Source organism: Stegastes partitus, unplaced genomic scaffold (genome assembly GCF_000690725.1).
Source record: "Stegastes partitus isolate 25-593 unplaced genomic scaffold, Stegastes_partitus-1.0.2 Scaffold377, whole genome shotgun sequence".
Lineage (NCBI taxonomy): Eukaryota > Metazoa > Chordata > Actinopteri > Pomacentridae > Stegastes > Stegastes partitus.
Window position 1 is genome coordinate 247,653 of NW_007578108.1, and position 27,074 is coordinate 274,726.

The following is a 27,074-nucleotide window of genomic DNA, read 5'->3' on the forward strand; positions in this document are numbered from 1 at the left end:
TAACTGTGTGATACTATGAAGATCTGACATCTAGAGGACAAACTTGATGTGCATGTGTTTGCGTGTGTGTGTGTGTGTGTGTGTGTGTGTGTATCAGCTGACCGGGTCATACAGTCTGCCCTGCTCCCCTCTTTCCTCCTGTTCCTCTGTCAGAGAAACCAGGGAGCCTCTGTCATCACTGTCATGCCTGGGCATCCTTGAAGGCTCCAGGATACGGGGCCCCTGGGCTGTGGGGCCCCTCAGCTCTTCTTGGACCCCACTGAGCCCCTCCAGGCTGTAACTGTGTGGACAAAACAGAAGGCAAAGGTGACCTCAATGAAGGAGAAATGACGGTACTACAAACACACACACACACACACACACACACTTCACTAGCCTCTCTGGACTATTAATCACAGCTTTCTGGATACACACATGTACTACTGCAACAAACACAAGCAGACACAAACATGCACACATGCACCTGTTGACAGACATACACACACAGCTGGTCCTGCACACTGTTTAGTCAGCTGAGTTATCACTGGGCTCTGGTGCAGATTTACAGCTGAAGCAGCTGCAAATGACTTCCAACATCAGCATCAGCATAGCAAGCTGTGCAGCTGTGATTTACAAACCCAATTACATCGATCTATGACTGGAAATAAGAGGCCTTGAAAAATCCTATACAATGATTATGGAGAGGAAAACTACAGCTACATTTCAGGATGAGCTATGCTACGAGGCTGCAGCTCTATCCGCTTCAGGACCGACTCCGTGATAGTTAAAGCTCCAGCAGTAAATCTCTCTTATCTCCAGCCCTTGGCTTTGTATGGTACTCCATTATCCAGCAAATCATCAGTCCAACATATTCAAGCATCACTAACTAAAACTGGACTAAAAGAATCATGAGTTGGTGATTATCAGTGACCAGTGTGAAGCTGCACTCACCTATCCTCGGGGCTGTAAATGTAGATGACTATATCTGTCATATTAAGGTGTCCTTCTTGGCAGTATTATTATATACTATCCTACAGAGCCAGAAGGTCTTCCATACTGAAACATGAATAACACCAGCAGCTACTGCAACTCTCTGCTGTAGGAAGCTACTGACTGGTTGGGCAGGGCATTCACACACACAAACGCAGGCATATACAGCCAGAACAACGACATATGCAAATCAAGCAGCATGTAAATACGCCCTATTCAAAGAAGGTCATGTGCTCTTAGCAAAAAAGGAAATATCTGACACACACGAGCACACTGTACCTGAGGGATCTAACTACCTCCACACCGTGGCTGTGGGGAGCAGCAGGAGGGCACCAGCTGATGCTAACAGAGAGTGAGGGGGAGCGGTCAGGAGATTATGAGATAAAGAGGAGCAATGGGAAGATGGACAAGCGAGTATGGCAGAGTGACAGTAAAGCAGGCAGAGGCGGATGTGGAAAGGACAGAGGCACAGGGTTGTCTGAGGACATTCACACTGTTCTGGAATTAGTGGACAGAGTACGTACTGTACAATCACACTTTCACATTGTGAAACATAAACATGGTAAATGGGTTCAAGTTTTTTCCTGCTGCAGTGTTGTGTTTAAAATCAGCAGCACATAGGAGATCAACCTCAACCCAAGCTGCTTCCCTGACATGCAATAATGGCACAATAGCCTGGGCACTATTAGCACTGCTGGAACCACTGCTGTGGTAGCCACTGCTTTCTTGAATGTGACAGATGTGGCCAGATGGTTACAGCAGTGGCCTATGACAATGAGAGACACGTCTTAATTAGAGCCTGACAGATATGGAGGAGCCCTGTTATTATCGGCCATTATTAACTAGTCACAGATGCAGTGACAAGAATTTAGAGCACAAATGTTAAAGATGTATGTTTCAGGTCATATTTAAAAAAAAAACAGTCTGGCTGCAGTTGTAACTCTGTGAAGCTCTAATTTCAGCTGACTTTAGATCATTACTGGCACCAAAACATTCTGTTGATGAAAGATCAAAATCTTACTGAAGAAACAGGTATAAGCTTGAATAGCCCTTCACAATCTTGAACACCATCAAATGAGCCACTCCTTTAATCTGTTTTGTACAGAGCCAAAAAAGGTTACTGGCATAAATTTCAGTGAGAAAATCACTCTGTCTTAATGATTTTGCATGCCTCTTATGTCTACACCATTGCCTGGCCAAGTATCTCATTCTGGCCTCCATCTAGAATCTGTGAGGCTTGAAAGCTGTTGTATGCGTGCACAGAGACAGTCATGATCACGTGTGTGCAACATGCATGAGCAGCACTCTGCCATAAACAGTGGAACCTGTGTTTTACATGTTTTCGTGACAACTGGTAGGTGTACATTTGCAAGCACAAAGGACAACATCCCCTTCTGGGTCAGGCATCACAAAGATCATTACTGGTGACCAGAAGTGGGTCTGCAGCTACCAACAACAAAACAAACAGCAGTTTTCACAGTGTAAAAGCCCGCAGTTTCCTAAACCAGACAAGGCATGTCAGTTCAGAAGCACAGCAGGAGCATGCTTGTTTTTTTCTTTAATATTTACATGGCTGTTCACCGGGAATTAGTCCCACACAGTTGGACAATCAAGGTGGAGTTCTACTGTCACCTCCTGAGGTGTCAGGAGAAAATTCTGCAGTCTGAACTGAGGTGCAATGGCATGTGGGTGGTCCAATGCATTTTGCATAAAGTTACAGCATGGTGATTACATATCGCTTCTTTTGGCCACAACAACGCAATCATTGCTCCCTGTGTTGTTGCAGGAGCACTGGGAGCACTGTATCACTGCAAAAGGGGGCGACTTCTACAGGGATGGTGGCGAAATTTATTCCGGGTACAGTTTTTTGATTTTTATAGGTACAGTCTCTGAGCTTTTTGATCAACCCTCATACTATAAGCTGTACTTAATGCCAGAAGGCTGAAACCTAAAAGTGATGTGTGGCTTGGATCCAAACCCAAAGGACTACTCTACTCTACCCTTGGACAAATTTGTGACTGCAATCATCAGCCCTAACTAGAGAGGCCTTTCATGGATATGGGCATACTGCTTGAGTACAAATTCAAGGCTATTTCAAATTCAACAACCCTCATGTGCTCAGGGTGAGAATTTTGGATCAGCCTATAGAACTGAAACAGCTTTTCTGTGGGTCATACTAACAAGATTACTTAATGGTGGAAGCTGGCTGGCTCCTTCTTCGGTGCTTCCTCCTCGTTACTTCTGGGTCAAAGAGCACCAATTCACACAGTCAACAAAGTCATTCTACAGCTAAAACAACTTCCAGTCTGTTTTCACTGCTATGGCACGCTGTCTTCTCCAAGATTGAATTTAAAACTTCTCTGATGGTGTTACAGTCTTGAAAAATTCTCTACAGGAAGTTATTACATCAAAAAAAAAAAAAAAAAATCTTGGTGCATTTCTACCTCAATGCAGCTGAGTGTCCACAGCTTTCTCTTTCTGTGGCTCTGGCTGCTTGTTATTACCACTGCAATACAAAACACCAATGCCTCAACCATCTATTTGCCACTGTATTTTGTGCACATTTCCACAGGGGTGAAAAGAGAGCAACATTTTTCAGCGCAGTAGCCTGCAGGGATGGAGCAGAATGCAGCAGCAGTTCAGCAAGCATACATTAAAAAGTGAGGGATCCACAAAGGCCACAGCTACATAAATTTGCCAATGCATGTCACCAGGAAACAAGTGAATGTCAGCAATAGATGAACTGGTGGAATGTGATGTATTAGTACCTTCTCCTGTGAAAGGCCGGCTTCCCCTCACCAGGGCTACGAATGGAACTGGAGGTGATGGAAACAGAGACAGCAAGTGGTGGATGATGGGTGAGATGAGTTGGGATTTGAAAGGATGGAGCATCAGCAAGAACACATGCGACGTATGAATGAATTAATTATTCTAATTGAGGATAACTCCCTAATCCTTTTTGCATGACAGATTTTTATGGGCACTATTGTGTGCGTTGGGCACATGCTACCATTATGAAGTGATAAAACTAGCGTTTGTTCAGAATAATAATTTGACAGGAAAAGATATTTGCTTTCCTGCAAAGAGTTTCAATTAAAGGACTGACACTCTTCTAATATCTGTCCATTAAAACTGAAGCAGGAGTAAGGAGACAGCTAACTAAGTTTAGCATAAAGACTGAAAACAAGGTAGCCTGGCTCTAATCAAAGCACAATTTCTAAACAAGGAGCAGTGATTTCCTGGAGTCTCTGCTGGTTGCCAGACAACTTCTGATGTTAATATTCAAGGACGTTGCTGTACCCAACAGAGAAATAGCAGTGTGCATAACCCCCTGTAATGCCACAGATAGCTATTTTTACACTGTTTGTATGGGTTAAACTAAAAAAAATTGATAAAGGACATGTTTACAATTTTCAGCATTCCTGTCAAGTTCAGTGTATTGTATTGTATTGTATTGTAGTGCATATACTTTTTAATTAGTGAGCCTTCAAAGAGAACCCTTGAACATAACCAGTTCAGGTGTTTATCTATGCTAAGGTAACACCCTGCCGCTGAGAGCACCATGTTTACTGTACAGATACCATCCTTTCATCTAAAGGCCAGTTAAAAAGAAACAAGTTTTTAGAGGTGTTTTGATCTTTGTTACTTGTCCATCTTACAGGCAGACTTCTATTCTTCAAATGCATCAATCCATGTCAACTCAGAGAAATCCACCTGAGAGCCTCACAATTTTGCTTTTTTTTTTCTCCTTTCTGATATGCTTTGTGGCCTGTAATCGCTACGGAAAGTTGTTTAAATCAATCAATCAATCAATCTTTATTTATAAAGCGCTTTTCATACTAAATATAATTCAAAGTGCTTTACAGATTAAAATCACCTTAAAATCATTCCCACCCTTCCCTCACGCACAAACAAACAATATCACACTCATACTCAACACACACACACACGCATACACACCAGCACCAACAATATGGACATGGGGCTGAGTACGGATGAACCAGGTAAGTAAACACCACCAACAGGAGCCGTCTGTATCGAGGTATAAATGGTACAAGTATAGTCAATTCAATATACTCAATAAATATAATCATATATAGTGTATAACATAACAATGACACATACATTGCTGATTCTGTAATGCGGAGACCACATGAAGAACTACTTTTATCCAGCAAACTTCTGTCACTCTGTCATTTTGCCTGGCAAAGACAGTTTGAGCAGCTGCTCTCCTTTGCCTTCGTCTGTGCTGACAGACAGACAGACAGCTGGTTCTGAGGGCAGAGATGCTGAACAGAGAACAGTCATTGTGGACTGAATGAATCAAATGCTTCGGTAGCATTTATGCGTTGCTCACTGTTAATATCAATTTCCAGTAACTCCTGGCAACTCCTGGTTGCTTTTAAATGTTCCCTGGATTGTAACAGATTTTGGTAAAACAGCATTCTCCTATCATGCACCATGGTCGTGGAATAACCTTCAAAAAACTCTCAAACTAGAAACATTCACATCCATTAATGAGTTTAAGAGCATCATAAAGAATACAGTAAAAGAGGAATGTCACAGTTTTTCATGAGAGCCCACTGTCCTTGAATAGCTGTCGATCTGTTTTATTGTTGTACTCTTCATTATTCATTTGTGTATCATGTATCTGTTTTATATTAGTTTTTTTGACTTTGTATGGCTGCTACCTTGGCAAGGTCTCCCTTGTAAAAGAGATTTCTAATCTCAGTGGGACTTCCTGGTTAAAGAAAAGTAAATAAATAAATAAAAAGCAAATAAGCACAACTTCCGAATGTTAAACTTCTGATTAAAAATGGGACTAAACCATAGACAACTCAAGACAAATCCGACATAACACACTGATTAAATGTTTTTCTCACCAATTAGCTCTTATTACATTCATTTTGCTATTTCTGTAAAGAGCTCAAGGTTCTCTAAATGTGTGTCTTATTTACAAATCTTTAAGTGACTCATGTTTGTCTATGAAGTGCACCTGCGGTCAAAAACTAATTCTCTTTTCTGCCATTAGTTACACTATAAAGCAAGCTTGGTGGCCTGTTTTTGGCCCAACTAGATATCATAAAAATAGTCGCTGATAAATGCCTGCAGTAGCCGCTATTTATTTTGTTTGGTTTGTTGTTCGTTTTTAGTCCTTCTCTGTGGCACAGACTTTAGGAATATAGATTATATATCACAATGCACAATATTTTTACATAACTCAGAACAGAATATATTATTGTGACCCTGTTACACAGAGCACACACTATTCCTAAGTAATAAAATGCAATGATCGCTGGTCATAGCATAGTAGAAGAAATTTAAAAACTGCCTCTGCAGATAGTCTGTAAGAGGCTGCTGTTTAGTCAGTGATGGAAAGTTTGTTGTCAAGGTCTTGTTCCTAATATGTGCTGCTGGAGAGCCACTGAGAATGAAGTAATAGTAACTCTTGACGACCGTATGTGCTCCGGTGAGTGCGGTTGGGTGTGTGGTTTTAAATGTAGAAGCGTGAGAACATGTGCATGAAGTGGATGTGTGTATCTGTGCTGTTGTGTGCATTTGTGTGTACAATTTTGGTAGCTCCCCACCAAAGCCAGACAAATGGCAACACAGCTGCTCACAGCAGGAGGAGGAAACACACAAAATAGCACAGAGAGAGTGACATCAACAAGCCCTAATAATGCTGACATCTGCACACATCAGGTCTACTGACATCTACTAACACCAGATTAACCCCAAGACTCAGCGTCTGGGACAAAAGAGCAACATTCCTATCTCACACTCTATTCAGTTCCATCCACAATGTAATTAGAAAGTCTTCATCTACCAGCCAATCCAACATAATCCAGTCCCCTTCCCACTCTCACCTCCTCTGGTTCATCTCTGCGTCTCCTCCGTTGTTCTTTCCAGGACCCCAGCTGTGGCGGCGAAGAGGCGACAGGGAGCGGATGCTGTTTCGGAAGAGAGAGGAGCGCCGAGGCACTTCTGTCACCCTGTCCTTGGCCTCTTCTTCAGCTTCTCCAGCTCCTCCTCCTCCTCCTCCACCACCACCACCACCACCGTCCAGTCCTGCAGTGACAGCAGCCCCAGTCTGGATGCCCTCCTCTGGGCTCCAGCTGCAGCCGAGGCCCTGACTTCCCTCCGGACTGGAACTGGACGGGCAGACACTGGCAGTGTCGTCTGTGGAAGAGCAGGAGACGGAAACCTCGCTGGCACTGTCGCCTCCTGTCAGTGGTTCATCATTCTGCAGACATCAGAAAAAGTAATATATTAGTTTTATTAAACAACATCACTGTCCAGCATCATGCCTCCACAGGGAACTGTAAAAGTAAAAGAGGCAGTGATAGTTTATTATGAGCCACATGAGCAGCTTCGTCAATTCAGAACAGAGTAAATTCAACGCCAAACTCTAATGGAATGTTGATTTATCATTTCAAGGAGCTTATATGTGTTAAAGTAACTGCTTTCTCTTGAAATCATTCACTACTATCCCAGATTTAATCAAGTAGCGCTCTAGTGGAGAGTAAACTATATCTGGCAGAGCTAGGAGTCTTGCTCTGCTCACAAAGGAACACAGGAAGCAGAGCCTTTAACCCTAAAACACGGGAAAATAACTTGTTGGTCGTCCAGCTAAAATAACAACGGAATCTTGAAATCTAGAACCCAATTTCAGTATTTTATCATGCCCATGACTGCAACACAGAGCAGAACATAACAGAACGCTATACAACACAATTAAAATACATATAACACAACAGAACAGATGTCCTTCAAATCATTGTTAATTACCGAGGCTATCACATTGTGTATCCATCAGCATTTCTTCACCCAAGCATGAGATGAATTAAGAGCAGACTGGAAGAGCTTTTTAACCCACAGGAATGGAATATAATGAGGACCAAATGGCAGGGCTTAAGGATAATGAGCCAGAGCCACTTTATAGCAACACTGACATTATAACAAACACCAATAAATGATAACAACCTTGTTAAAACAAACCTTTCCCAGGAAAATGTTTCTAAGTGATACACAGTCTTTTCAAAGTCTATTTGTCATTGTCGCAGGATGGTATCATTGACCCAAAGCCTCGTATAGTTGTCATTTAGCAGCTGGCAAATATGCAGTGTGTAAATGGAGTATGTTGTGTATTTGTAAACTCATATTGGCAAATTAATCAGCAAAATGCTAAATTTATGGTGGAGAAGGAAAATATTTCCAAATTTCCTGGGATTCCTTGACGAGTCTCGCTTATCTGACAGCTCTGTAATATAAGAAATGAATAACGGCATGAAAACAAATTAGTACTAGTAAAACTACTCTTTGGCCTGGGACTGGTGGGAATGAGCTCTGGCAGGCACACACACACACACACATACAAACACACACAAACACACACAGGTTTGGGATAGTCCTTTTAGAGCTAATTTGTAGGTGTGAGCTTTAACTGGGCCTATTGTGCTGCCAGCTGCAGTGTGAGCGCCAAGCATAGAGCTGCTTCTGTTGGAGAGCTGGGAATGAAAGATCTGCTTTATGCTGTGGACACAACTTCCTCTGGGAGTGAGAGAATACATGAGTTTGTGTGTGTGTGTGTGTGTGTGTGTGTGTGTGTGTGTATGTTGAGGGCAGAGAGTGCATGTGACTGTCGTGAATGTTACTGAGTCACATGACCTTAGTTTTAGAGTTAGGGGAAGGTTACAGCTGAGTTTTTAACTTTCTTTTAGATGTTTGGCCTTAATATCTTCATTTCTTTATACACAACCTTTAGTGAGCAGTCAAAGTTGCGCTGTCTTGCTCAAGGGCACATGAGGGATGTTCCACCCACATTTTACTGAGATCAAACCAATGACCTTCCTTAGCATTATGAAACTGTTTCTCTGCCCATTATTCTACATTTACAGTATTGTGTCTTGCAAAAGAAAGACACTTTCTCTTCAGAGAGCAGCAAAGACGCTAATCCTCTTTTTCAGAATTTAGCTCCTGTGGTCTTTGCTCAGAATCAAAGCCTGTGGACTTCATGGCACATTGTACCCATCACTGTCTATCTACAGTGTCCTCAGCATCCTCTGGTATACTCCCAGGCAGCTGATATTCTCTCCTCTGACTTTGTCTATTGTTGTTTACAACAAACAGGACACATGGTTCACATTTCCATGAACATGTTTTAAGAGCTCAACACAGCATAAACTAAGAGATACAAGTATTTCAGCTTCAACCAAATGGTATCTGGCTTCAAACTGAATTTCAGCAGCAGCAGAGTGACAGCAGGGACCGTGGCTTGCACTTCCCCAACAGCAAAGCAGCGCTACTGGCCTAAAAAGATTCTGCGTAGATGCTTGGCATCTCAACCTCAGGGTGCTGATAAATAAAAAACGAGCAAAGACTGAGAAACTATCTCCTTCATAGATACTGCATAATCCCTATAGGAGTAGTTGCAGAGGCAAACACAAAATATATTCTCGCTGTTCAACATGAGTGAGCCGGATGTTTGGACCGCAGCCAGCAAAGGCTTTGGTCGACATTGAATTTGCTGGTAAATCAAAGTGAACGCTGCACATTTTCCTCTTTTTTAAATGTATTTATTGATGTTTCTGCAGCTTGGTTCTCTAACAAGTTGGCTCACACTTATACAGCAACACGTATAGTCACAAATGGGAGCTAAGTCTTTGTTTAAGTTATATTGACATATTGAAGACATATTTTGTTAATTTTTCTAGTTTATTTCTGTCTCGGTTATTCTTGATTTTCCTACTTGATATAGAGTTTTGAACCAGTAACCAGCAGATATTGTGAAAACACAAATGCATTATTAAAGAGGCCCTCTGCATTGATGTGATTTTAGGGAGGTGGAGGTCAGACCTTTCTGAAGATGCTGTCATAGCCCGGCTCTGCATTCAGGAAGCTTTCTATGTCACTGCCAGAGTCTCTGTGAGCTGAGGAGGGACAGCTGCTGGTTCTACTGGGCAAACTGGGAGACGGTGAAGACTGTGGAGACCCTGAAAGACAAAACAATAAAGTGTCAACACCTAAATACAGCAGGTTGAAAACAAAGAGATGGAGAAAACAATGCTAAATGGCAAGCAGTGTATGTTCTACCTTAAAAAACTAATATGAAGATAGCTGAAAAAATCTTGACATTTTAATCAGAAAAACATTCTTGTAAAATATGCTTCAAGTCACATTGTTATTTTCTCAACAACAGCAGTTAAACTGAAAAAAACATGTTTCCAGAAAAATGTGCCTTCATTCTCTCTGAAACATAAGCAAGCCTGCTAGACATCAGTGAAAAGACTTCTGGGAATCTGAGAAAGTGTGAAAAGCCTGGTGGATCAATGGCCGACTGTCCTGACTGAAGCGGTCTGTGCTCAACTGCAAAGGCAAACAACTACTGTCTGTATGTTTAACAAGGTATGAGGGCAGAACTGAAATTAAAATCTAGCTCAGAGAAAATGATACCGAGAAATGTTATTGATGTCCTGCATAACAACTTCCATAAAGGAGCTGCATTAGTCACCCTGAGGCCAAATGGACACTGTGGCTTGTAGAAACAAAGACTTTCTGGAGTACTTTGTTTTACCTTTAAAATAAGAAGTCATTTTCACGTCCATTAGCAGCTATTTTCTCAGTCGAAATGACATCTATCACACAGATAGTTTGAAGCCTTGTGTCTGCAAACACGAGTCACACTGATGTGTACTTAAGTCACCACTTCCTCACCTGAATCATAGCCAGCACATGTAACTCAAATCATTGCTCACACTCTAAACACTCAGCTAAAGATCCAAGTTCAGTTTTGTGTGCTCTCTTCAGTGCTCTTTAACCATAACAGGTATTTACCAGCAGCCCACTGTGAGACATATTTTGGTTTACACCCACTATTTCTCATAGCCTTCTCACCAAATATTAAACAATGCACTCTATAGTCAGCACACAACACAACAACTCTTATGCAACGGTGTTCTGGGCATGCAGGATTTTGTACATGTAAGGACATGTACAGACAATATTCCAGCACAAACTAAAAGAGGAAGACTGTACCCAGCCACAGATGTATACCAGTGGGCTTACTTTAGCCAGCTGCCAAAAACAACTGGATGAGCTCATTCACCGAGTTTGTTATTTTGCGTTCATTTGACGTCTATTTCTGCACGAAAAGCGGAAGTTGTTCTTCATCCCTTAGGAACATTTTGCATTCCCTGAGCTCATGTGAGCTGGAGGAAGTTGTATATGTATATGTATGATCATCTTTCAAGACCCTCAATTCTGTGTAGCTAAATAAGTACAAATAAGGAAATAAAACATTCATGCTTAGTGGTGTGAAGTGAATTGTCACTGTCAACATCCAAAGTAGAAAACCATAAAGATGTCAACATCTACTGATAACTGAAGGAGTTACAGAATTAGAGTTTGCACCAGCAGCAACACTAAATGCAAGTGACCTCTGGCTACACCGAGGGGTTACTATAGGAATCCTGACGCTGGTAGAAACATGAAGCTACAAAATTCAGCTCTAGTCAGCTGCTTTAAAGGGTGGGGGGTGGGATGAGGGGTTGCAGTGGGAGTGGTCTGTTACTCAAACACTTGACATTACAGCAAGTTGTCACACTGCTCTAACAAGCCAGAAAATGAGGGGGCACCATTAAGAGACTTCCTGTGACAGAATTTCTAACATACAACTGACATAACTACTGCAACTGTTACACCTGCCTGCAACTGCAGGAACATGTAGGCGGTTGGAAGAGGTGACGTATCGACATGAGGCCAAAACACTCAGCCCTGACTGAAAGCCTGCTAAGCCTAAGAAGCCAGGAGGGATCAACGGTCTTCACAACACTGACCAATGCAGTAACACAGCACTGACACACACACACTACACATTAAGCAAAAACACATGATAAAATCAACTACATCAGCATCTTCTGCTGCCAATATATTTTTCTCAGACACTTAAGAGTTGGTGTCACGAATAAGCACATTCTTGAGCCGAAAGGATGGACTAAACAGCCGTTTTAGATTTTGATGAAAACAAAAACATCCCGATGGCATAATGTTGCACAGATTTGAGAACCACTGATATAAAATATCAACATTTCTAATTATAGGGTTTCAAAGACTTCAGAATCGAAGTAATATCAAATTTTCAGTTTGAACTATTTTGTAATCAGAAGCGTCCGTAGGTTAAATCCTATTTAAGAAAGTAATGTCTCTATATTTTCATACAACACTCAAAGCTGTATGAATGCAGCAGCAAAGCAAAAGACCACAATATGAAGGGCACAGGATTATTTCTGTTTTCTTTTTTAGGAAAAATAGTTTTCAGCAATAGCAAAGGTCAAAAGTTTAATTACTGCAACTGTTTCTACTCGTCAAGTAAACACTGGGTAAAACACTACACCACACCGTGTTCCCTCATACAGTACGCAGCATGTAGCAATAAGCAATAATGCAAACAAGGAGGTGTCCTATTGGCTGCCACATCATGACATCATTACAACCATATTTGTTTTCAATACATAGTACAATATAGTGGACACGATAACGCTCTGAAAATGAAATCCACACCGACCTTTGACCCCAAGCGCTGCATCAGACCTTGACCAAAGTGGTTCTGGAAGTTGATGCAAAAGCATTTGACCCTTCATTTGTCATATGTCTCGGGTCACAAGTCCACTATGAATGGAAAATCCCTCACTGGAGAGGTGAACTGTGTGCGAGTTTGTTTGAGGAGTGGTAAGTGGGAAAGACCCAAGTGGATGCTGGGTGTTTATCTCAGACTCCACCCCCTCACACCTGTCCACCAAAACTAGCAGGGGACTGTGAGCTTTGACAGCTGTCTTCCTCCCTCTGTTTCAAACAGACCCCCAACACCACCACACAGAAAGAGCACAGAGAACAGGTGTAGAGCTCTCTGCGGAGTCAGTGGGTGGTTGAGGATGAATGTGATCCAGCTCACATGCCTGTGAATATTACATTAAATCATATATTTATATCATTCATTTGGATTCAGTGTGACTAATGCTGTACTGTGGTGTGCTGTGCTTACTCGGGTCAATCAAACATTGCTTGCAATCCAGACAGTCACTCTTATCGGGGTTTCGACATGGTTTGAAAATGTAAGACAGGAATAAAAGAAGTGAAGTGGAACTTAGGTTGAGAAATGTGTTGTTAGATGAACACAGCAGAAGACAAACTGCGAAGTAGATATGATCCAAACAAATCATCCAGTCCGAAGCAATCAAGGTGGTAGGAAGTAACGGACAAGATAACGAATCCATTGGGCCTCCTTGTCTAAAACACTTTTCACTGCACATTTTTACTGTTAGTCTCGATAAGATCATTTAAGTGTTTTCTCTAAATGCAGATACTATCAGCACTTACAGATAACACCTTATTTATTTTTCCTTATACCTTATATTTCCTATTCCTGTATGTCTCAACACATATCATGCTGAAATTGTACAAGATGCTCTGCGCAACTGGGATGACTTTTGCACATTGGGGGGATTTTAGGAGATTCCAGTCAGTTATTTTTCAAAGCTGAGAAGCCACCGGGGGCTGACTGCACTGGATGCACTTCTACATCATCAAGTGTGCTGCACCGACGTCTTGTTGTGAAATGATTCAGTTCATAATCAGCTAACACTCTACCATCTGCAGTTCAACGTGATGGGTAATACACACTCAGAAAATTAAATAACTATTGTAAAAACGTTAATTAATTCATTTATTAAATGCGGAATGAAAGTTTTGTCAAGAGGTTGCTGAAACATAGCTTCCCATTTTTCACTGTGATAACAATCAGCGTGCACACAGTTTAGAGAGTACACTAAAGCAAACTGTAATTCAGACCTTCACTATGATTTATGTAAAAACAACACTTACTCCTATATCTTTGTTTCCCGTTTTCATTGGATTATTTTCTCCTTGAGTTTAAGACACACCCTGCGAGTCCCCTCCTATGTAAGTGAGGGTTGAGCTGAACTAAACCGGACATGGCTTCACCCATAATGTATGCAATGTCATGCAACATTAGAAGCAATGCTGTAAAGCTGCAACGTGACTCAACAACATGCTCATAAACCACAGGAAGACAGGCAAGCTACCAAACTGTAGCCTTGTAACGCAACATGAACTAGCAGTAAAACAAACAATACACAAAAACATGTAAAATGGCCTTGATTGTTTTTGTTGTCTTTTGGATGAGCACATCAAATTAAATGTAAGTGTTTAGTCACTAAAATAAGGTTTTGCACAAACGTGTAAACCATTTGCCCCAGAGCCCCCTCTATGCTGTCCTTGCTAAGCAACACTTTACTGAGGTCTCAACCCTGACCTTTTTTCTAGATCAATCCGTTGACGCTGACCTTAAACACTGACAGAAGGACTTCAACCCCTCCAACTCCCCACCTCACTTGTATGGTTTACTACAGCACCATGTAAAGTTTAGTTTTAGTCTAGAACCAAGCACCTTTTAAAGGCATCTGAGCTTTGAACTGTATCTGAAAAAAGCCACGGTTCACTGACACGCTACGACTTACATAATTAAACTAAGAGTCTAAAGTCGTACTACTGGCTCCACAATGCTGTGTTTAGGGACAGCGACACTTTGAGCTAACCTCTATTGTCTCACCATGACAATGGTATCATCTTGAGGGAAAGCAGGTATCACATTTACCATAAGCACCACTTTATATAGCATGTAGCATGTCAGTCTGCTAATGTTTACCAATTAGCACAAAGTAAAGAGATTGATAAGGACCAGAATCAGGTTGACTTTGTAAACAGTTGCTTAAATGTGTAAACGTTGTAAGATTTTATAAGATTGCAAGAAAATATTGGAGTCTGAAGTTTCATGTCAACAGAGTAAATCGCACCACATGGTTTCCACTTTAACAGAGAAAGGATGTAAACGGCAATGCATATATAAACTCCTGGACATGCGGAGTGGCCGTAGCCCCTACAGCTGGCAGTTCGCTATCTGGACTGCGCACACATTCCTTCACGATAATGCGACCAGGGTGGCACCACTTGTTTTTAATAAAAGCGGCAAGCCCTCTGCCTCATTCCTTACCACCCTAAGATTTATTTCTGTCTGCCTGAACAGTCTGAAAGCTGACGACGGTAACGATGGGATCTGGAGTATTTTCCTGTATCCATGTCTCTGAAGCACATAACAGTACACTCACAAAAAAGTTCCTCTATGTCTCACTGGGCCTGTTAGCTTATCCATCTTATTGTTCAGGGTTCTCACATTGTCTGTGATGATAGAAGAGGAGATATGAGTTATATCTCCTCTTCTCTATCAGTCTGTGTTGTCAGGACCCTGCCTTTTTCCGTCACTGACTTGTTCTTCCTCCGCTTCCTCTGCATGTTCTCCTTCTGATTTCTGTGGGGATGTCCGTTTGTTATTCTGGTCACCATGCAACAGCAGCACCAGAAGTAATAATACGGGAAAATAAAGGGAAAAAAAAAAAAAACTGAACAGAAGCCTTCCAACCAGCATCCAGCATGTCCACAGATGGGGCAGCTCAAAAAGGTCAGCAGCAATAATCCAAACAAGTGTGACAAAGAAATAAAAATAAAAAATGTCAATGGAACTTAAGAAATACTTCATTAAGAAAGAAAGAAAGAAAGAAAGAAAGAAAGAAAGAAAGAAAGAAAGAATCCTGTCATCGAGGTATATTGGTTAAAAAAATTTTCAACAACTTTAGATTTGACTGGATGTTGTCATCAGCTTATTACATGGAGAGCCGAGTTTGTGTACCAGACTTCATGGAAATCAGTTACTGGGGTCACAGTGAATTGTGAGGTTCCACTCTTTTTACTTCCATACATGAACGCTGTAAGATATTACAAATACCTCTCAGTATGATGCAATCCAGTACAACACCATCACAACTGCTGACCGTAACACAACCTACTGTTACTAACCTGACTAAAACAAATAACCAGAGAGAGAGGCACATTTTTATCAAAAAAGGAAGTGATGTCAACTTGTCTCAGCTGCTACAGAGGAAATCCCACCCTCACCCACCACCCATTTTACTTCCGCTTGACACTCGTGTTTTTTTTTTCTTTCTTTCTCTTTCTATTTGTATCTTTGTTTTTCCTTTTTGCACCTCATCCATTTCAACCTCTTTTTCTCTTCAACAGAGGACAGACCCATGTTTCATCGGTTTTCCACCACAGATAAAAGGCAGGTTGTTCTCAGCCTGATCCAGCTCATCGATCTGTTGGTCTTTTTTTATTGAGACTGGTCTGTCTGAAGACAAACTCATCTTACGAAGGTCAAAGAATCCTTTTTTCTTATCTTGCTATGGGTGCTGCCCAAACACAGACATATACGTGTCAACATCTAAAATGTTTCAGACTATTTCTCTTCGAGCCATTGCTCATAGACAGACTGAAATATGTTGACATGGCAACAACCCACCGCTTGCTGCACTGACAAGTGAACTCATATTGTTTTTAGGCTACCATTGCATCACCAATCAAAGAAAGGCAGTGTTGGTCAATCTACTACTGTGGTCCAGAATAAAAATGACTCACCAAATGCGAAACAGATTTTCCAAAAGTTGTTGTGCAGACGTTTATAATTCCCACAGGATACGTTCTAATATGTTCGGCCAAAACCTTGTTTATGACCTACTACTTCATGCATTATCACCGAACACATGACATTTCAGTCTCATTTGTACTTGTGCAAGAAACATGGTGACCACAGTTCACCCGTCTTCCCCCGGTGAAACTGGATGAAACGAGTATCACATCATCACCATACCTGTGGGGTTTTCTTTACAGAACCAATAACAGTTGGAATTCCCACAGAAAACCACAGCTATTTACACACACACCACTGTTGTTCAGCTTTTTCTTTCTTTTTTTTGCCAGCTATATGCTATATCAGTCTGGGCAACAAATAAAACAAAGTCTAATAAAAAATTAAAAAAAATCTCTTTTTCTGCATTAAGATCTTTTAAAGCCTAGCTGGGCCCTAGTTTGCTAAGTGTCTCACTTCTCCCATCTCTGTGTCCTAATGTTAAACCACTTTTAAACAACTGAAATTAAACGAAAACAAGTCTAAATCCAAAGTTTCTCAAGACTTAAATGCCCATTTCTAAAACATAAACTTTGTATTAAAAAAAATAGAAGCAGGCTCTGAGTATCTTCAACAACAGTCAGAATACAACTACTCTTAATGTCAGGTTTCAGTGAACATTAGAGCACCGAGCCAGCCGTGACACGTGTCATGGGTGACATTTGTATTAGTAGCACTACTCAATCTTGACTGAAAACCTATGCAGACAGACTGTCAGCTGATTGTAACGTTCACATTTGTCAGCCTTTGAATATCAAAAATTCTCTGGCATGAAAAGGGCCAAATAGATAAAGATATTTAATATCAGTGAGATACAATCATAGGATATGAAGTTCCAGAAATCCCAGTATCTGCAAACACAGTCCAACTCTTGACTTCGCACTTCAGACCATCTAAAAGATAATATAGAACGTGCAAAAAACTGGCAAACTGAGGCTGTTATACTGACTTCACAGAACGTATTAGAACCAACAAGAAAAAGCTACTGTCCTAATGCTAAGACTCAAGTCATGTAAGTTCCTCTTCTGTGTGTCTGTGATACTTCAGTCAGACCGTCTGAAAGGCTACCAGGCCAAACACCAGTTTTCTGTCACTCCAAACAAATGGGTTTCATAACATACAACAACACCTACTATAAACAGTGATGCATAAATGACCCAGTGCGACACATTTGTTCTGATAGCAAGTAACTTTGCAGTGTATCTCATAGCAATATGCAGACGCACACAACAAAGCACAGAAACGTCATCATTCAGAGGACATTGACAATGTCCAAAAACAATGACCAAAAATACAGCGGCTGACGGTAACTCTTACCTGAGTGTTGAGTGTTGCAGGGCTGATGGAAAGACGCCTCTCTGTCTCGGTGGATCTACAGAGAAACAGGAAGACACTGAATCAGCCTCAGCAACATGTGATCGTCACCCACAGAGAAATAATGATGCAGACTAGCGTGTCTATTAGGAAGTGCTCCTCAGTACAAAGGATGGGAGGCAACGATAAGACACCCTGCAACAGCGGTCTTAAGAGTATACACGGGATTAAGTAGCTACGCTCAGGCTCTATCACGCCCCAGAGGAACTGTTTGGAAAGATCCAACTTTGGTCGGTCTTCAGCCTTGAAAACTCACAGTCACACTGACACTACTGACACTAACTCAAACACTCGGACACACACACACACACTGCCTGTCACAGAACTGTGGTTGGCTGTGAACACACAACGCTGTGGCTCTGCTTCCTCTGTGGTCTCAATGTCTATACAACAGCTGTGTGTGTAAGTAAGTGTGCATGTGTGTGCGTGTGCATGTGTGTGTGTGTGTGAGCTGGTTTTAGCTACAAAAGCCACAGGCACCCACCGCCCCTCTCCGAAGGCAACACAAAAGCTTCAACAGTTTGGCCAAAGCTGTGCAAATCTGACTGACAGCTCTGAATGTGAAGCTAACAGAGACTCAGAGAAGCTCATTGTGTTTTAATAAACTCTGTCAATGACACAAATATAAAGATGATGAGCTCGGGCACTAAATATGTCTCTCATAAAAACCAAATAAACCAAACACAGATTAATAATCTATTAATAAAGCAGAGACCTTGATTACAAAGCATAACTGAACACATAGCTTTTTTAAAATATATATTTAGGGATCTAGTGATTTCTGAACTGAGCTGAAGCTACTGTAATTATGTCAATTGATGGTACATCCTTTAAAATGTGTCCTCCTCCATTGGTTTGCTCCATCCTTTTTTTAGCTTGTTTCCCTCATCTTTAATTCTTCCCATTTAACTCCCAAACCCAGTAAGCTCAGGTTAAGCCGGGCGCAGATCAACAGGCTTTAGCATTACCCTTTAAACTAGGCTGTGTAAGATTTGTATAAAGGCACCTCAGAATACAGTATAAACAGGTCCCTCATCTAAAGGCCACAACCTTTCTTTCAAAGGAGGAATTAGTGGAACAAAACAAAGATTCTGTACTAACACAGGCCACCAAGTCTGCTTTTCAGTTTCCCTCACTGTACGCTGTAATTCCAGCCACTATGGATCCTGTAGCTTTCATCAGATCAGTGGGTGTGGGGAGTGCTTTGGTGTATTAAGTCAATTAACCTTGTTTTTGTGATGTTGAAAAGAACGTGAATTAAAACAACTATTTCTGGGGTGAGGTGACGAGTTTAAGTAGGATATAATGTCTGACTAAATGAGGATCCAAATAAGAAAATGCTAATGTAAGAGAACAGGACTGCAGCTACTAATTCAGAATGTGTTTTGCCAGGAGTTATGGGGCGCCAGCATGCAACTATCTATCAAAAAAAATTGGTCAGGTTCCACTTAACATTTTCATTGGTCACAATGATGTGCCTGGCATTTAGCAGGTCTGTTTCTGTGTTTCTCTGGGCGTTCCCCACAGGTAGTTAAAGTTACTCTGTTTCAGTTTTGGTAAATGTTACATTAGAATGACTGATTTTATTCTTTTCAAAGTAATGTTTAGACAGACAAGTAAATTCTCACACTGTGTGCAGCCAAAGCAGAACTGGCCGGGCATCAACATTCCAAATTGAAGACATTACCACTCTACATAAGAACTGGAGGAAAAAAAAAAGGTAACACTTAAAATGTATAATTCATGGTGAAAATTGTTGGCTGCACCAAAATGATGTGCTGGTGCAATTAAATGAAAAAAGTTAGATACACCACTGTAACCACTGTAAAAAAAAAAAAAAAAAAAGTTAAACTGAAGTTCTGAGTTAGATGAGAAGCTCAATGTCACACTTATGTCTGAGTGCTAAATATGGAGCTATAACTAGCAGCTGATTAGCTTAGCCTTTTTCAAAAGTAAGAAATTCCACCAACAAGCACCTTTAAACTGTCAATTAAGTACTTACTTGTTTAATTAGTTCAAAAACCAGAGTATAAATAAAATACTGATAGCAGAGGAGTTCTGTACTGGGCTGCTAGCTGGTTGGATGCAGTGGTTTCTTGGTGTCCTGTGACCGTTACCAGCAGACACTGAAAAATGCCCATTGCTATTTCACAGAGTGCAGGATGACATCTTTTTTATGTAGACCAACAAGCCCACACCCCAAAAATATTCCACTTTCAGATATATAATGAAAGGGAAATGACACATACCTTAACATCTTATTCAGAAGCTGAAATAAGGACATGTTTGCATTTTAAAAATTATAGGATTTTGGTGAAATCAAACGCCCCTTTATTGTGGCTATTCATCGTTAGCATTTTATAGCAGGAGCCTTTCAATGTCTTTACATTTTAAAGTTACCCCTCAGCATCGTAGTTTCATTGTAAATGGCTGACTGTAAAACAATGCAACAATAACAGATGATGATACAAAAAAAGAGAAAAATAAATTGAAACTAAACTAGACCTAATACACTGGAGTTATGGAGTAAAATAGAGAGCAGAGACCGAAACAACAAAGTGACAAGTCAAGAGATTAAAAAAAAAAGAACTCAGACATTAAGTGGAGGAGGATGAGTGAGTCCCAACCACCCAGCAAGGTCGACCTTCCCAGAGAGTCTAACCCTCTCCTGTCCCAGTGCTCTCTATTGACAAGCCTGCTGAGATCCAGAGAAACACTGAGCGCTGTTGTCCACGCCTGGGAGTGGTGACTGTTTCAAAGCACCCGCAGTGACCGTACACTTTTGCATTCCTACAAACACTCTGACAACTACTTGCATACCAACTGGCACCATGTGCAGGCACCGACATGGCCAACAGTGTTGCATGCGCATGACAAATACTTACCTATGCTCCTTTTTTTCCCTTCATCAAGTCTCACGTGCACACACACACACGCACACACACACCCACACACACACACACACACACACACTCAGATGCATACAGAGAACACACAGGCTTGTTCTTTTCTCACAGCTGTGTTCAGATATCAAACAGAGCCCGCTGAGAGAGAACAAACACGCTGACGAGGAAAGATTAGCTGGTCACAGAGGGCGCCAGTACACACACACACACACACACACACACACACACACACACACACAATTACAAACACACAGACCTAGATGCATATAAAGGTTCTGGTCAGAAGTACAACGACTGCTGGTGACTGCAACAAAGAGGAGCAAAGGCTACACGGCCTGACCTTAGAGGAGAACAGTGACAGCAGAACTTCAGAAACAGAAACAAAGCACTTCAAAATAAAGGAAGCAGCAGCAGCTTTATGTGTTTTAATATACTGTTTACCCACTGTGAGCCTCCAGACCGCTTCAGTGTGTTTTGGCACTGGCTATACAAAGAACTGAACTCTTAGGCATGATGGGGTATGAAGTGAACACTTCTCCTAGGAAGTGGACTCACAGTATGTGGAAATATCTGCTATTAATACAAGTTATATATTACCCATGCGCGTCCCCCATTTTGGCAGGTGGCAGGTGAAAGGATGAATGGTGCTTTCATGATTGAAGAAATAGTAAATAGAGTTCAGTCTGGACACAACAGAAGCGTCTCTGATTTCAGACACAGCATTGACTTCTTGCTACTGCACCTTTCAACTCATAACTCCTAATTCACCTCAGTGATGAATGTTGCAGAGCGACCCTGACACTGCCACATAATTCAGTGATTTGATTAAGGACCAGATGCTTGAGCCATTTTTGTGATTATTACATCCAGAAAAGCATCCACTCAAGGTCAACAATAAACTGCCTCGCAATTTATCGGTCACAAAAATTATGAGACACACAAAGGAAGGTAAAAAGTCAGAGACATGTGCACAAGTATATGATACACACAAAAAGAGTGTCAACAAGCGAGGAAGCCACGCATTGAAGCAGTCAGCAAATCACATATTCATCCAAACCAGTGTTCCAGCCAGTTAGCAGGCCTGCAAAACAGTCAGTTAGCCAACGAGGAACCGATCCCCCATCTGAAAGCTGGCAGCCCAGATTCTGAACGGCCCAGTGCATATTTGTAGTGTCGGGGGAATCTAAACTGTACCCAGTAAAAACACATCTGGTTTAAAAATAAAAAGGCGGGATGGTGTGTGTGTGTGTGTGTGTGTGTGTGTATACCGGGGCACGCAGGACTTGGACTACTGCCTTGTTTCTAAACAGGCAGGCAGCCAGAGTGGGTCTGCAGCACTGAAGGATGCCATGGCTGACTGAATGACCAGGCGTGTATATGTGGTTTGATCCCTGAGGCCGGCTAGCAGCAGACCTGGGGATGGGCTATTGTCTGGTGCACCTTTGAGATAAGCCACTGGCAGAAGGACTTTGTCTTGAATTGTTCTTTTCAGAATGATTTCTTTCAAGATTAACATTATAACGAGATTAACAGAAAAAAATAGAGGTTTCAGCCATGAATACAGAAGGAACAACTATCCTTAAATAACCGAGAATGCTACAGGAAATACAGAAGTGACCAAAGAGGGAAAAGCAGATATGTGAGAAATATGAGAATTGTTTTTCCAGCCTGTTCAGAGAGCATGCTTGCTTTCTATTTATCAAACCATGTGAGAATATACACATGTATATCTGGTAATATTATTGTAGTTGCTATAAAGGCTTTTTTGCAGTTACTGTACTTAGTAAGTGGAGTGATGATGATGTGTTTTGTGACTCCAGGCCAGGAGAGATGCTGGGATGTGAAACGCTGGGTGGAATGAAGTCATTTGGCCAAATGCCTGTTTCCATCCCAGGCCAGAGGAAACCGTTAGGCTGGCGTTGCCTTTTTCCCACACCACCATATCTCTCTCACTCTCTCTGCTCCTCTGTCCGTCGCACACACATACACATCCTTGCTATTTCACCCCTCTGGTGAAAAGAAGAGCTGACATTAAGGACGGGTTTAGAAAGTGACAATAGACCAGAGAGAGGTGTTACATACACCAGAGCAATCCTCTTCATAGATATTCTCCGGCCCTGCCCTGCTTCTGGATGTCACAAGCAGCAGACGGTATGACAGTCATGGGACATGTCAAACGCCTGCTGCTGTGTAGCTTCTGGTTTAGTTTATGCATGATAATTAATATTCCAGCCTTCAGTGTGTGCTTATATTAGCATTAGATTAATAGTCAATCAGTAGGAAATAATTAAGCACTGGGTCACTTGCTTAGAATTAAATGAGTCCAAGCTAAGATGTCAGTCAAATCTTATTTTGTTGATGCCTACTAGCTAATATCAGCAATGTCTATATAACATTATCTATTTTTGTCCCTTTTATGGTTCACAATTTGAAGTATGCTGTAGTCTAATCTAACTACTGCACAGTTTCATCACTGTCCATTGTCTCAAGTTTAGTTCCAATAGCAGTTCCACTTGGCTTTACTGTATCTGGCACATGACACCAAGTACAAATGAGGCTCATGGGAATGGCATGACATGTGCAAACTTTTGCTCATATCTGTTCACCAAACAACAAGACTAAGTAAGATTTAGAGGTGGTTATAGTGGGAAATTATTGCAATTCATCCTAAGGGGGCATAGATGTCATGGTAATCCAACCAGTTGTTGCTGAGATAATTCAGTTTAGACCCGTGTGGTGGAGTGACTAACTCACATTTGCCACACCACTTGTGTTTAGAGAGTAAAAACAAGGACATTATATTGCAGTCAGAGATCTAGCAGTCCTACCCCATTGTACCGGTTTTAGGGATTACAGATAATTTTCAGAGGCATGTGTAAACCTGTGAAATCTGATCCAACTGTCTGCCGAAATGAAAATTTGGCTGGCAGCAGGCTCATCACTGTCTTTATTGAATGGGGGTTTATTATGATTAATATTTACTTACATTAGACGCAAACACTTTAATAAGCAGTCAGCGGGACTAACAGCTGTCCTGCAGCCAGGAGAAAACCCCACAGTGGAAAAAATGGTATAAAGGGTTCTATATATGTAGTGCAGGGAAAGTGCCATTTGGGCTTTAAATAGCACAACTTTTGGGTGCTATAAAGATCCCATTTATAAAGATTCCATCGAGCTCCTACTTCAAATGGTTGGACACTGAACCTTTATGGTACAGTAACAGGACCTTTGAGAGAGAGGAATTACAGTATGACAAGACATTTTCAGTGGACTTTATATTCTGTTTTAGTTGTACAGTTTGTCGGGCAACTACCCACAGCGCTGACCAAATAAACCCGGAAAGACCTTAAACTGCCTGAGCCTCATTAAGTTTCATACACCGTTATTCCACAGAGATGGATCGAGTGCAGGCATCTGTCTTGGTGTCACATGCAGCATACTCATGCAGCGTACATCCAGAAACCACACTCCACCCCAAAATAATCAGTACTCTTTGCTTGGAGGGCCACAATCAACAACCATGCAATCATCTCCCAGGGTGCAACACAACGAAAGCCGTCACAACATGCCTGGCAGACGACTGCAGGTTTGCCGAAGCACATTGAAGCACTTTGTAACTCTTATGATTATATTTTGCTTAAGAAATATCTTTTTTGAAGACCTATTAAGAATAAGTGGGATCAGGCCTTTAAAAACGACCTGTCTGTGGACCTTAAGCTTCTAAATCACTCATGAACTTCCATTTAATGCACTTAATTTTGTGTAATAATGTCATTAATTATCTCTGACCTCCCTTTTTATGGTTTACTTTAATGAATTAAGTCTTGCTTTTATATTTCTTACCTTGCTTTTATTGCTTTTGCCTTTATATTTTATATGTCTAGAGCACTTAACAGCTCTGTTTTCAAAGCTTCTGCTCAAATGACTGTTATTACTGCGGCACTAGCAGTATTATCATACCAAACAACTTTGTTTGAAAGTGCGGATAGGTAGCCTACCTTAATCAAAACCACGTCTACAGCTCTCTCTCCTTTGGCACAGAGACTGTACCTCCGCTTGTGTCGTTCGTACATTTTCCTTTAAATATCCAAAGCAGGTTTACTGAACAGAAGGTTAAAATCCAGGAGAAACACTGTTGAGGAGAGCTGAGGCTGTCTGCTAAGCTTCACATCTGGCCACAGAGGCAGCCTTCTACCAGACTCCAGCTCTACTCCCTCCCTCTCTTCTTCCCTCCCTCCCTTCCTTTTCTTTTCTTCTGTCGTCTCTCAACTTCTCTCTTGACTCTGCCTGACTCATGCCTTTGCTCTCTCTCTCTCTGTAAGGCTGTGAATGCCTCTCTCTCACCCTGTGAATCAGTCATCCAAAGTACTACATTGTTAAAGTATGACAGATGACAGTAGGGCATTATTACTTCAGTTAATGTGATTCAATCACCACAATTGATGCTGTTGAGATTCGACACCCCCTGCTGGATGAGGATGTACTTGAGGCCATCTGTGAAACGCCTCTTTCAGGGATTGCACCTTTTTTCAGACAATGTCCAGATCACACTACAAATTTTTGCCCACATGTTATATACAGTATATTATGTAAAGGCGATATAGTTGAAATTAATTTGAATCTATTGTGTATATATGTACATTATGGCAACTGTATGCTAAATCACACATCAACATGTAAAACAATAAGAATATATCATCATATCATATATGATGCAGTTCTGGTGGACACTAGAAGGGCACTCAAAGAGCAGATCTTACACCAAGGCAAATACCCTGTTTCTCAATTTTAACGAAAGTGATTCAGAGCCACAAAAAAAAACCTAATCCTGTGCCCCTGCTCTCCACCTAATCTGACCAAAATTCAGCTTGATAGTTTTTAAGTAATCTTGCTGACAAACAGACAGAAAGACAAACGGAACTGATCACAGATGTCGGCTTTGGCTTTCACCTTGGAGGAGGAATAAATTTTCCAGCCCTAATTATTTCTAACTGCATATTAAGTTACTGATTAATCTTTTATCCCCAAACAAGCTCAAAGGCAATATTTTTTTTTTTTTCCGAAGCCGTTCATTTTCCTGTGGCAAAGCAGTAGTTCATACAGGAAGCACTGATACAAGCACACATGCAAACAACAAGGTGGACCGCAAAAGCGCACACAGTTCTGTGTGTGTACAGACGAGATGTTCTTCACACATGTGCAGATGGTTAAATATATGCGTAGCCTCACACCTACACAGTTGCAAACTCGAATTACTGCTTCACAGCTGTGTGCCTCTGCCAGCTAATCAGGTTACCGTTTACATCCATGTCTGTCCACACTCAAATATTATATGTAGCCAAGATTTTGAACTGTCAAAACAACAACAGAAAACTAAGTCAAATTTCTTGTATGTGTTCACGTTTGGTCAATAAAGTTGATTCTGACAGAACGCAGAGTTGTAGCCACGCTAGTAGTCATCACTTTAAACATGAATGGTGCTGCAAAGAAACTATGGACACACATCAGCACAGGAGATCTACACAATCACAACAGTTTTAAAGTGATCAGCAAAGATTAGTGTCACCAATTCAGCAAATGTGAAATATGGTGACAATCTTTCCTTCTGTTCCTGAGTAATGATGTTAAATAATGGACAGAAAAGTGCCTCTGCAGAACGTTATGTTGTCGCTGTGATGCTGACCTTTGACCACTGGGTTGTAAAACATCATCATTTTATCCTCATAGACATTTGTGTGAAATTTTGACAAAATTAGTGTATGAATTCTTGAGTTATGGCGAAAAATGTGCTTTTCGTGAGGCCACAGTGATCTTTGACCACTAAATGTAATCAGTTCATCCTTGAATGCCAAAATTCCCTCAAGGTGTTCCTGAGATATCATTAATGAGAATGACAGACCGCAACCTGAAAACATAAAGTCTCTGGCTGTTGCTGGCACAGAGGTGTAAAAATGTAATTTGGCTAAAGACCCCTATATTTTAGCTATGAAGAAAAAAAATACAACTCAGACAACATGTGGAGATGTGCTACTTCTCTACAATTGTTAAGGAAAGCAGCTGGACAAGATCCTACAGAATCATCTGTGAATATTCAGATTCTTGGTTGCTCCTTGATGTTGTATAGTTGCATGTCCTTATGCTCCTTTTGGAAAATAAATCCAAACGATTTTACTTACAATTAACAAATCAAAAGGGATAAATTGCAGATACAACTAAAAAATATGTGCTCC

General features: G+C 41.2%; 1 protein-coding gene across 5 annotated transcripts in view; it reads right to left on the bottom strand.

Moving 5' to 3' along the window:
* Positions 1–27,074, bottom strand: part of akap13 (A-kinase anchoring protein 13) — a 108,455-nt gene that overhangs the window by 34,929 nt on the left and 46,452 nt on the right. For 3 of the 5 annotated variants that reach the window (XM_008284867.1, XM_008284865.1, XM_008284866.1), the window contains exons 10-14: positions 17,882–17,936; positions 9,826–9,962; positions 6,837–7,213; positions 3,738–3,785; positions 103–280 (exon numbers count right to left, since the gene is read on the bottom strand). In XM_008284867.1, coding sequence (XP_008283089.1) covers positions 103–280; positions 3,738–3,785; positions 6,837–7,213; positions 9,826–9,962; positions 17,882–17,936 — 795 coding nt within the window. Of the gene's footprint in view, positions 1–102; positions 281–3,737; positions 3,786–6,836; positions 7,214–9,825; positions 9,963–17,881; positions 17,937–24,842; positions 25,085–27,074 lie in introns of those variants that run through there. The other 2 variants (XM_008284869.1, XM_008284868.1) reach the window with 2 other exon arrangements.